This window comes from Bos mutus, chromosome 4 (assembly GCF_027580195.1).
Source record: "Bos mutus isolate GX-2022 chromosome 4, NWIPB_WYAK_1.1, whole genome shotgun sequence".
NCBI lineage: Eukaryota > Metazoa > Chordata > Mammalia > Artiodactyla > Bovidae > Bos > Bos mutus.
In genome coordinates this window covers 106,793,503-106,806,675 of record NC_091620.1, presented here as the reverse complement: position 1 = coordinate 106,806,675, position 13,173 = coordinate 106,793,503, and the positions used below count along the sequence as shown (strand labels likewise).

Sequence of the window (13,173 nt, the reverse complement as noted above, 5' to 3'; positions counted from 1 at the left end):
AGGCTTTAGGAAAGAAGGGACTCTGAGGAGACATAAAGCAGTACCTTAAAATGGTGCTCCTTCAACTGCAAGGAGGAGGAAGTGATCTCTGTGTGAAGGGCCTGGTGGCATGTGCTGTGGAGAGCTATCCCTGGGACCCAGAATGCAGGAGTCAACAATTCGAAATTATGAAATCTGAAAGGCCTCACACATTTGGATGCAGAAATAGATATGGGGCGGTGGGGGTGGGGAATATCCTTTCATATGCATATTATCTTCAGCAAAGCAAAGCAAATATATGGGCATTTCATTGAAATGGCAGAGGAGAAAGACCCTGAGAAATTTCTACTGAGCAAGAGATGGTAAATGGAAAGCAACTGTATCATAACCCTTACTAGTAATTTAAGACATGAAGAATGCCACTGATACTCTCTTCATTTAGCATGCTGTCAGCCCAGTCCAGTATTCTTGCCTGGAAAATCCCATGGACCGCGGAGCCTGGAAGGTTACGGTCCATGGGGTCGCAAAGAGTCGGACACGACTGAGCGACTTCACTTTCACTTGATGTTTTAGAGATGAGTCAAAGGTTTATAATGGCTTGCCTTTAACCTTACTGTCCCTCTAAAATCTTAAATACCTCAACGAAAATATCTCCTTCCCCTCACAACTGGGGAGGGTCCACTCTATTTGTGATGTTTCCTGAGACTGGCATCTACAGCTTATCCCTTTATCCCTGTATCTGCACCGGGCACAGAACTGAAACTATCACTGATAATCGAGGATGCGATCCAAATCAAGATGTGGTTGGTAAAACCCAGCCTCTTCTCTCAGATGGAGATCTAAGAGAAAGGCGGAGATTGGGAGCAGGCGTGACAGCAGTGGGCTCAGCTGCAGGCAATAGCTGGAAGCTGGGAGGCGGGAAAGCACAGAGATAACTATGCCGTGCTGGGCCCAGCCAGGCATGCCAACAGTGAGGGGAAGGAACGCGGGTGTTGCAACAGGCGCTAAAGTGGAGAGCCCCGAGGAAGCAGAGCCTGGCAAGCAGGTTTGCCACGGTAACAGACATGAACGTGGAGATGGGTCTGAAGTTCAGGGGCAAGACTCCTGTCTCCAGGGTGTCGGGAAAGGCCGGGTTGCCAAGATCCTAGCCCAAGCCCAGTTTCCAACACTGCATCTTGCCTAGAAAATTGGTTTGTTTTTTTTGAGAGACTTGTCGTTTTTTTTTCTTCTTTCAAACTTTAAACTTTTTATTTTGTATTGGGGTATAGCTGATTAAGAATGTGCGGTAGTCTCAGGTAAAGAGTGCAGGTATACATGTATATGTGTGTATATATTCATACACATTCTCCCCCAAACCCCACTCCCATCCAGCCTGGCACATAACACTGAGGGTTCCATGTGCTATACAATACATCCTTTCTGACTATCCATTTTGAATACAGCAGTGTGTACATGGCCTTCCCAAGCACAGACAACAGGTTTCTTGAGTGATTGAATGCACGAATGAGTGAATGGAGTGAATAAAGCCAATTAGAGAGGAAAGCAGGGGCAAGAAGACAAGATAAAAAAAGGTGTTCTCAGCATGGGCTTACCATGGAGACTGGGTTTCAGATGCATGAAGCTCAGCTAAAAGAAGAGTACCACAGAGTCAAATCCAATGAAAGGTAGTTAGAAAATGCTAAAAATGGAGCTTCTTCAATTCATCCTGTGCAGGGACCCGGCCTGTTTCCAGAGTCTGGACAGGACCGGCTTTGCAGTTGTGCCTAAATGGTTACAGCTGTAAAATAAGGAACCTGTCAGAAAACCCAGCAGGGACTCACAGGCAAAAACAATGACTTCCAGAATATTGCACATTCTGAAATTCTGAATAGGGAGATCTATCCTCTTAGATACTCTCTTGGGTGCTTCAGAAGGAAAGTCCATTTTTCAAGGCTGTGGAGTGCCATTTTAACTCAAGTATCAAAGCATGACATGGGAAAGAGGGAATAGAAGCATATGTCTATGACGTCAATATAGAAATCAAACATTTCAAAACATCACCTGGGCTTTGTCAGGGTCAGGGGGAGCATTTTCTAGAATGAGTAATGGATTTGCAGTAAACCATGAATCTTTCCTGTCTCACCCGAACTATTTAATTACCCAAGGGATTACACCCCAAGTTCACAGAGTGGTGAATTCCAAGGTACTATAACAGGAGAAGTTAATTGGTCCAGAGATGAACTGATGTTACAAATGAGAACTTCATGTTCTAACCATTAGGCAAATCACACTCAGGTTTCTTGCATTAAGGTAATATAACCTTTTAGCACAAATTTTTCCACTCTAAATGTTGTGCTACCCAAAGAGCCTTAAAGTTTGGAGCAAAAAAAAAAAAAAAAAGGCTAAACACAGTATTCCTTTGATGTTAACAGTATTGTGAATAAAAAACAATTAATAGCCTTTCAGATACCCATCCTCTTGAACCAAGGAGAATCAAGAAAAGATGCACTGTCAACAGATACATTAGAGAGCAAAAATGGGTGTGGTGGAATACAGTATAATAACGCATATATAGGGAATTTAGAAAGATGGTAACAATGACCCTATATGCGAGACAGCAAAAGAGACACAGATGTAAAGAACAGACTTTTGGACTCTGTGGGAGAAGGTGAGGGTTGGATGATTTGAGAGAATAGCATTGAAACATATGTATTATCACACGTGAAATAGATCACCAGTCCAGGTTTGATGCATGAGACAGGGCGCTCAGGGCCGGTGCTCTGGGATGACCCTGAGGGATCGGATGGGGAGGGAGGTGGGAGGGGGGTTCATGATGAGGAACACATGTACACCCGTGGCTGATTCATGTGAATGTATGGCAAAAACCACTACAATATTGTAAAGTAATTGAGTGAGTGAAGTCGCTCAATTGTGTCCGACTCTTTGCGACCCCATGGACTATAGCCCACCAGGCTCCTCCATCCATGGGATTTTCCAGGCAAGAATACTGGAGTGGGTTGCCATTTCCTTCTCCAGGAGATCTTCCTGACCTAGGGACTGAACCCGGGTCTCCCGCATTGTAGGCAGATGTTTTACCATCTGAGCCACCAAGGAAGTCGTAAAGTAATTAGCTTCCAATTAAAATAAATTAATCAATCAATTTTTTTAAAGGATGTGGTGGAAGCTCTTTGGAATCTGTCTACAATGCAGGAGACCCCAGTTTGATTCTGGGTTGGGAAGATGCCCTGGAGAAGGGAAAGGCTACCCACTTCAGTATTCTGGCCTGGAGAATTCCATGGACTGTATAGTCCATGGGGTCGCAAAAAGTCAGACACAATTGAGCAACTTCCACTTTCCTTAACTGGACTTTCCTACTTTACTTTCCTGTCATACTCACATCTGTTCTCTACAATACCAGAACTATCTAATTCAAGTTTAGGGGCTTCCCTACTGGCTCAGTGGTAAAGAATCCACCTGCCAGAGCAGGAGATACAGGTTCGATCTGGGTCAGAAAGATACCCTGGAAAAGGAAATGACAACCCACTCCAGTATTCTTGACTGGGAAATTCCATGGACAGAGGAGCCTGGTGGGCTACAGTCCATAGGTTCACAGAAGAGTGGGACACGACTTAGCAACTGAACAACAACAACAATTCAAGTTTAACCATAACAGTCACATTCCTCAATACTAAATCACCCGGAGGGCTATTAAAACACAGATTGCTGCTAATCCACATCCCAAATTTCTGATTTGGTAGATCTGAGATGAGGCATGCAATTTTTCTAACAAGTTCTAAGGTAATGCTAGTATTATTGATCCAGGGACCACACTTTGAGAACCACTAGCCTGGAGAATATTTTTTCCTTTGTTGAGCCTCAATTTATACTCTGTAAAATAATAAGTAATGTTCAGATTGTTGTAATGGCTAAATATTGCAAAGTATTCCAGACAAACGCTAAATGTGATTTTAATCTGAAGAAAAGAGCAGGAGACTGTGAATCAGGAGACTCCTGGTTACGGGTCTACCATAGACTGGCCAGCCACATAACCTCTCTAGGCATGTTTTCTCACTTATAAAATGTGTTAATTCATGCAGCTAAAACTTATGGAACACCCACTGTATAACTGACATCTGCCAGACATTAGAAATATGGTAGAAAAACAAGCCCCTTAATTTGAGAGAACAGCACTGAAACACGTATATTACCATATGTAAAATAGATGACCAGTGCAATTTTGATGCATGAAGCAGGGAACTAAAGGCCAGTGCTCTGGGACAACCCAGAGGGATGGGGTGGGGAGGAAGGTGAGAGGGAGGTTCAGGATCGGGGACACATGTACACTGATTCATGTCGATGTATGGCAAAAACCACCACAATGTTGTGAAGTAACTAGCCTCCAATTACAATAAATATTAATTTTAAAAAAAGTCCTGATTCCACACACTATAATTATGATTATGATTTGGATGATATCCAAATTGTCTTCCAACTGTAAAATTGGGTGGCTTTATTATTTTTAAAAAATTAGCTTTTTCCTATTCTTCAATAACTTTGTCCTTCATAAGTCTGACTTAAATAAAAATTTTATAAGCTATTAAGGAGTAATTAGGTGTTACTATCAGGCGAGGTGGCCAAAATATAAATATAAAATATTCATATATTATTCAAGTAAATTTCGTGTGTTGATTACCACTCTTACCTATTAATAAAAATAAAATTTTAAGTGTGTGGATTAAGTGGCAAGCCATCAGTGAAGAAAACAACTGGAATTTACATTTAGTTCCATATTCTCCAATTCATTTGCATTTTTCAAATGTATATTTCAGTTCAGTTCAGTTCAGTTGCTCAGTCGTGTCCAACTCTTCACGACCCCATGAATAGCAGCACACCAGGCCTCCCTGTCCATCACCAACTCCCAGAGTTCACTCAGACTCACGTCCATTTGAAAACATACAACAGGCAATGGATCCAAGCCCAAGAATGGATGTGACCCATTCTAGCATATCTGGGAAGGCTTAGACAAGTCTGTTCACCTAAATCTCATTTCTTTTTACTTGTAAACATGGGAATAATAAAACATACCCCACCAAGATTTAGATAATGATTTTTGGAGGTTTGAGATAATTTATGTAAAATTACTAGCACAGTACTTAATGCGCTGTATAATAGGTGGTTATAATGTCACATTAACTAGAAGATTATCTATGCAAGTATAGAATTCCAAAGGGCAAAATCAAGTTTAGACTCTATAAAGAGTCTGTCAGTAATACCAATAACTTTATTTGCTATTTTTAAGTGAAATATAAATTATATAAATTCTAAATGTGGTATCGTATATAATTAAGTCTTTATCATTCTTTTTCTGTATGTAATATGTCTCAATTCAACTTAATGGGTGAATCAATCAATTAACAACACCCAGAATCTTCCACTGCAACTGAAGTTAAAGTCTCCTTATTTCTTCCAGCCACTAGAAAAGAACTGAAAAATTTAAGTCTGGAAACCAAGATAATCAAAGTCCCAAAAAGCCAGAGTGGACTTTTGGAATGCTCCAGCATTATGGTGCTCTTCAAATTAGGGACGGATTTGGAACTAGCTGAAGAAATGTAACACCTAATTTCTCCTTGATAGCTTATAAGAAACCACCTCAAAGAAAAAGGTGGGCTTAAAAGCTGAAATTTACATAGCCTAATATATTCCTCCGAATTACCAGGCTTGGAATAGTCAATAACAAGATGCCACAAAACACCTACAGCCACACAATCTGTGCATTCCAGAATATGAGTTGTGCTTAAGTAAAGAAGTGATTATTTCATATTTCTAAACGTGAAAAATTGGAGAAGGCAATGGCACCCCACGCCAGTGTTCTTGCCTGGAGAATCCCAGGGATGGTGGAGCCTGGAGGGCTGCTGTCTATGGGGTCACACAGAGTCGGACACGACTGAAGCAACTTAGCAGCAGCAGCAGCAGCAAACATGAAAAATAGGGCACTGAATCCCAAATGAGTCCCTCAGATTAAAGTGGGATTCGAAAACCATGATATAAATTGACTCTGTCTACACATTTTAAAGGGATCTCCTGAAAAAAAAAAAAACTGATTATTCACTACCAAGTTTAAAAAAAAAACAAAACCCTGCAAGTCCTTAGGTGTTCTTTGCTTCAATGCTGCTGCTGCTGCTGCTAAGTCGCTTCAGTCGTGTCCGACTCTGTGCGACCCCATAGACGGCAGCCCACCAGGCTCCCCCGTCCCTGGGATTCTCCAGGCAAGAACACTGGAGTGGGTTGCCATTTCCTTCTCCAATGCATGAAAGTGAAAAGTGAAAGGGAAGTCACTCAGTCGTGTCCGACTCTTAGCGACCCCATGGACTGCAGCCTACCAGGCTCCTCCGTCCATGGGATTTTCCAGGCAAGAGTACTGGAGTGGGGTGCCATTGCCTTATCTGAAATTCTACTCTAGATGTATTTATTTCCTCATTCTTCCACATTCTCTCAGTAGGATTTCATTCCATTGGAACCACCCTCACCAAGGACACCAGTGATCTCCAATTTGTTAATTTGTTGTCTTTCTAGCCTTACTTGGCCTGTCTTGCTCTCCTCCCCCAGACAATCTGTTTCCTTTCCTTCTGTGATGGAGACACTATGGTTTTCTTCCATCCTATGTGGATGTTCCTTCTCAGTCACCAGTATGGATTTTCCTCTTCTGCTGTTGGCTGCTTACATGCTGGAGCTCTTCAAGCTTTTGTCCTAGGTTTTACTGATGTCAACTTCCATTTGCATGTACAACCTGGGGGATTTCATCCACTCCTGTGACATCAGGACTCTGCTGACTCCCTTATTCATCAGTCTAGGCCATGTACAAGTTTTGGATTTCAGGCCTAAATATCTAACCAACTATGAGACCTATCCACCATTGTGGATAGGACATAATCACCTAAAACTGAACACAGCCAGACTTGACCTCTTTATCTTCCCCCTCCTTCACTCCAAGTCTCCCCACTCAAATGTTTCCCTGCTCAATAGCTGGTACCTCCAAGGCAGTCAGTTGCTCAGGCAAGAGATCTCCTGATGCTCCCCAAATCTGTCTCTCTCACTACCCACAACCAGACATCAGTCTTTTTCTTCTACTCCCAAATGTTTACAGAGCCTGCCAACTTCTCTCCAACTCTGCCAGCCCGACCCCAGGCCACCATGGCTATCCTTCAGAACTCCTCCTGCAGCCTCCTAACTGGCTTCTTTGTCTCCACTGAGTTCTCTTTCTAATCACTTCCCTACACTGCAGCCACAGTCATCCTTCTTAAAAGCACTCTCTACTTACACAAGTTTTCTGCTTAAAAATCATCCAAACACTCTCCATAGCATAGTTGAGAAAACAAACTCCAGAACACAGCTGAAAGGGTGCTTTCTGATCTAGTTCCTGCTGAATCCACCGGTCTCGTTTCCAGCTCCTTCCTCTGCTCTCTCTCCCTTCGCCAACCCACTGTGCTGAGAGGCTTCCATTCCTCAGAACTGCCAAATTTGCTAATCCCTCTGTGACTGGGTCTCTCCCTCATCTCTTCTGATCCTATTCATATTTAAGGCTTGAGTTTCTTGCATCCTCCAAGAAGCCCTCTTTGATTTTACCCTCCTAAGTCTGACACTGGTGGAGACTGAGGGCAGGAGAAGGGGGCAACAGAAGATCGAGATGGATGAGATGGTTGGATGGCATCACTGACTCAACGGACATGAGTTTGAGCAAACTCCCGGAGATGGTGAAGGACAGGGAAGCCTGGCGTGCTGCAGTCAATGGGTGGCAAAGAATCAGACATGACTGAGCGACTGAACAACAACCACCTAAATCTAGGTTAGGTGTCAATGTAATCCTCCCATAAACACCCGGAAGCACCCTGTGCTTCCCCATCACAGAGGTCCCTGCACTCGTCTCTTGATCTCCAACAGATGTCCTTGCCCTGAGGGCAGTGACCGTGTTCTGTACCCACCAGTTAGCACAACGCCTGGTTCCAGTACTAAATAGTATTTCAGTGAATACTCCTCTGGTCCTGTGCAAATAACCAAATGTTCCAATTGTTAAGATGTAGGGCAGGAATCTCCATGTCTTCCAAACAAATGTCACAGAGAGAAGTCAGCCCTCAAACCTCTTCAGCTGCCACCTTAATGATCAGCTAATACCTTCTTAGCAAAAGACCATCCTACCTAGAAATAGAATAAGATAGTGTAGTATTGGTGCTTTCCACAGAGTGAATCCTCAGAAATGTTTGTAAGGCAATGTCAGTTTGAAGCTTGATCAAAGGAAAAAAAGGAATAAAAGCATAAGACAGCATGGTCTTATCAGGCTGTTTTACTTTTTTTTTTTTGCATGTTTTTAAAATTATTTTTAATTGTAAGAAAATTGCTGTACAGTGTTGTGTTGGTTTCTGCCATACAACAGGATCAGCCATGATTATACATCTACCACCTCCCTCCATTCCCTGCATCCTCCCCTTCCAGGTCTGCTCTGGATTTTTTCAATCAGAGGGTCTCTTGACCCTCCTCTTGCCAAACTTTATGGTGTGGCCTGATTTGTAAACTGAGAACTGTAGGGAGCTGAAGGGATCATCTTATTTTCAATGGAGAACAATTTAGGAATAGGAACCCAGGTGTTAACTGCCTAACAGCAAAATCCAGAGGTCTTTGCTATCTAGCTCCTTTCTTCTTTCTCTCCCCTCCTCCGCTCTCTGCCTGGATCCTGCTTTAGTCTCTTAATATTTTTTTTCCTCCTACTGGGTCTCCAATCCCCCCACCCAGTCACCTAGGCTTCCCTTCACTCAGCCACATCATCACAGCCATCCCCAAGACTCTCAGTTTAGGCTTTGGGTCAGTTTTCTTCCCCGTCCCACCCCACCAGCCCCCACTCCCATTCATTCACAAAGATTCTCCTTTGTTTGGAGGCACAAAATAGTTAACAGACATCTGTTTAGATTACAAATCCGTTTAGATTACAAATGCTTACATTTATAAGCATTAAAGAACTCCTCCAATAACACAAACATTTAATTAGCTATCTTCCTCACTAAGTGGCAAGAAAGAGAAGGTCAAAATAATGTGTAAAAAACTGCTGGAACAAAAATGTCTCCCTCTTTAAAAATTCCCTTTCAGTTTTCTCCATCCTCATTGTTTCCTCTGGATCCACGGCCTCCCACCAAATGGCTGACGACTGCCAGCTTCAAACTCTGCCACATCAACAGGGAGGGAGCCGGGCAGCGTTAGCTATTTGCATCAGGTTCCAGGAATGCTTTTCCAGTTATCAGTTTACTCTGCAGAGAGATTTTTCCTTTAGTTTATAAACGTGTGCTCGAATTTCTCGAATTCTCCAAAACTTGCTGAGAATTTTGTTATCCTAAAAGGTAAATTATAATCACATTTCCCAAACAGTTACTGCAATTTCAAAAAGTCTTCTAAAGTTATCTCCCACATCAGTGCTCTTAATTAGAAAAAGAGGTTTTGGTTTTTTTTTTTTTAGTTTTGGGATTTTTCTCTTTTATTTCCACTAACTTTGTAAGTTTAGAGGAAGCAACTAGTTTAAGAAAAGTTTATTTTATAGCAGCTGCTGATAGAGTTAACTTAGGCAGAAATTCTTCCTTATAGGAGAGGGGTGGAGGAAGGAGAGAAAAGATGGGGGAAAGCAAGGAAAAAAGATTAGAAAGGAACTACAGCCTACTCATTTCTGTTTGGTGGAGACAGAATTGACCTAAAGATGCCCCTTTTGTGCTCCCTTCTGGGAGAGAATGGTCGTCTCATTGGGGGTGCTGAGCAAGCAGGGACGCAGCCCCAGACCAATGGCCTTTCCTCTGGGCCTGAAATGAATCTCAAAAGGGCTGGGGAAAGGGCCGTCTGCTGACGTTGACTGCACTCAGTATTCTGGATTCTCAAGAGTTCCGGTGTCTCACTTCCAGTGCTTCAGGGTCAAGGTCCCAGCTCCTCCTCTCCCTGGTGGGTGAAGGGGGTTGGGTGTGGGGGAGAGATCTAACATCCACGCTGGTGGGAGCTTCGCTTGAGGTGTGACCAGAGCAGACAGCCTATATCCCAAACTCAAATTAGAAGTCCCTCTAGATGGCCTAGGCTTTTTCTCCAAGGTGTGGAGAGGAGCTGGGAGGTGCTTGGGCGTTTCCTGGGCAGAGAGGGGAAGAGGGATGGGTGGGTTTGGGGGACTCTGAGTTTGGGCTTGGGATGGAGCTGGTAAATCCAGACAAGGAGTCTGTGGAGAAGAGGAGGGGGAGAGTGGAAACCTGAAAGGGAGAGGGTGGACTTTCCATGCAACCTCAGGAAGAGACTGCGAGTGAGAGAGGAGTCCAGGTCCGTCAGTTACAATCACTTCGCAGGGTCAGATAATCCCCAAAGCCTCGGTTTAGGATCAGCCTCAGCAAAGAGTGGCCAGGAGGTCTAGGGTTTCTCCGATGTGGTCGATCTGGTCTGCTGGCAAAGCCCATTCTCCCCGGTGCGGGAGGCCACGCTGCCACTAGCGCGCATCTCTCCCTTTCAACAGTGGGTCTCCTCGGGACTCCAAGTCCACCCTCCAACAAACGGAACCCCCCTCTCATCCTTCCCCGGAGCCAGAAGAGAGAGGGAGCGTTACTTCTGAAAAAGTGGGCGCACACACGCCCCAGAGTTGGAGAAAAACGGGGCGGGGGTGAGGGGCAGGGTGGAGGGGGCGGAAGGAGGGCGGCCTCCGGGTGCGCCACGCTGTCGGACCCGTTCTGGGTCCTCTGCCCCCAGGGCCCTCCACCCTGCCGGTGGCCCGCAGGGCACAAGGTAGGCAGGGCTGGACAGCTCCCGCTTTGATCTCTGGGCTCCGGTCCCTTCTCCAGCTGCCGGGCTGCCGCCGAGAGCTGCAAACTCTGCCCACGTCGGTGTCAGCAGAGCCCTCCGACGTGTCCATAAGTGTTTCCAAACTTGGAAAGGGCGGGGAGGTGGGGGGAATTGGGGGGAGGAAGGCCAGAGCGGGGGATGGGGAGGGCGGAGGTATGCAGACAGCGAGTCAGAGTTTCCCCTTGAAAGCCTCAAAAGTGTCCACGTCCTCAAAAAGAATGGAACCAATTTAAGAAGCCAGCCCCCGTGGCCACGTCCCTCCCCTCGCTGCACTCCCTCCTCGGCGCCCCCGCAGTCTCCTCCCAGCTGTGGCTGCCCGGGCCCCCAGCCCCAGCCCTCTCATTGGTGGAAGCGCTTTTGGAGGCACCCTCGGGCCGGAGAAACTTGGGCCGTATAAATAGGGCAGATCCGGGCTTTATTATTTTAGCACCAAGGCGGCAGGAGGTTTCGGCTAAGTTGGAGGTACTGGCCACGACTGCATGCCTGCGCCCGCCAGGTGATACCTCCGCCGGTGACCCAGGGGCTCTGCGACACAAGGAGTCTGCATGTCTGAGTGGTAGACATGCTCAGCTTTGTGGATACGCGGACTTTGTTGCTGCTTGCAGTAACTTCGTGCCTAGCAACATGCCAATGTAAGTGCCTTCAGCTTGTTTCGGGCAGTCTGGGGAAGAGGTTAGAGGGGTGGGCAGGAAAACCTGGTCTGAAATGGAAAACCTCGCCAAGTTCCAGGTACAGCTAGGAGGGCAGGCTCTCTGGCATGTGGAGAAACGCTGGCATATAGGAGAAACGTGGAAAATACTGTAGAAATAAAAATCAAAAGAGGCTCTCGACTCTCGCCAAAAGTTAGGGAACTTTTTCTCTTAACTCGGAGTGAGGCTGTGAACTTCATCTGGATCCTCCAGCTAGTGAAGCTCAAAGGGATCAGAGAATCCTTTTCTTTAAGGATGAGATGTTATCTGACATGACCAAGGAGGCCAAAGGCCTCCACCTAAAAGGCCCCATAACTGCACTGATGCCCACCTCTATGAAACCTGAGGCCTGGTTTAGAAAACCCTTTAATTAAGTTATTAAAAAAAAAAAAAAACTCACGCCCTAAAGACTTTTCTTTTCTGGGTGTTTTAAGACTGGTCTGGATGATGGTGACCATGAGGCGCCCTCTGGAGGGAGGACAAGGAGAGCACAGGGGACCAGGGCTTAAGGCTCACGGAGTCACCATTTAAAGACTCCACAGGGTTATACAGAGAATGTCTGCATTTCTCCTTGAACCCGGTCCCAAAAGCTAGTCAGTGTTTCCCGGCAAGGAAAATGGATACTTTCTGAAATGTAATTAGCTTCTCATTTCATTACCTGATCATGGAAATGGTAATATGATTTAGCTAAAATCTGCCCTGCCTTTTGTTGAGCCTGAGAGTTATCTCTTTAACATGTTCCCAGTGACAGGCATTCTGAACTTAGCAAGTTGGGAAATTATCAACACTGATCTGGGTCTCAAGAGACCCAGGTTTTTCCCATGACTCTGCCAATAATTTATCATGTGACTGTGGACAAGTCAAACTGAGCCTTTTCTAAAACACGGCATAGAAACTGGATGGACTCCAAGGCTGCTTTCCAGCTGTAGGTTTTATGACCCCATTGGGTATCTGGCCACACCCAACACTCTAAAACTTGGCTCCACCCATATGCCACGGTGTCTACCATTGCATCATTACTGATGCATTTGTGTGTGTGTGTGTTCTCCCTTCATCAGCTTTTAGTATACACACTGTGAATACTAAGGAATAATTGCATTGAACTAATTCACATTACCAGGTTCATTTTTTATGAGATCTGAGGGTGGTAGGGGAAAAGGGTCTTCTCCTAAAGATGAAAATAAACCTCGGGAAGTTTGAAGGTACAAAGGACAATTCAACTTCTCATCAATATCCAACCCCAGTCTGAATAAAAGTTACCCAACACACATTCTTCAAAATGGCTGTCTGAATAATTAGAAGGCAAATTTCCAAAACCATGAGGACTTCCGTTAATCAAGCCCAGGCATAATTATTCTTCCTACTGATGAACACAATGAAGTAAACATATCATTTTTCTAATTTAAAAGTAATTCTCATAAATTGCCCTTAAATATCAGGGCTGGATGTGGTCCACCCTCCTGAATTGTGACTGCTACAACAGATGTTCTCACTCCAAATGACACACTTCTTGGCCACCTAATTAAAGCAATTTTTGGGGTGATTCATTTTGTTGCCAGCTTGGCCACATTTATATCCTGTGTTAGCCTGTAATTTTTATACTGTAGGAGCGGAATTCAGTCTTTAAGGACTTAAAGCAATTATGGCAAAGGGGGAGGATACTACTTTGGTGTATTTTTCC

General features: G+C 44.7%; 1 protein-coding gene across 1 annotated transcript in view; it reads left to right on the top strand.

Annotated features, from left to right (window-relative positions):
- Nucleotides 1-11,173: 11,173 nt before the first annotated feature.
- The window catches only part of COL1A2 (collagen type I alpha 2 chain), a 36,678-nt gene continuing 34,678 nt past the window's right edge, over nt 11,174-13,173 (top strand). Inside the window, exon 1 of the mRNA XM_005909695.3 lies at nt 11,174-11,435. Coding sequence (XP_005909757.1) covers nt 11,366-11,435 — 70 coding nt within the window. The 5' untranslated portion in view covers nt 11,174-11,365. The remainder of the gene's footprint in view (nt 11,436-13,173) is intronic.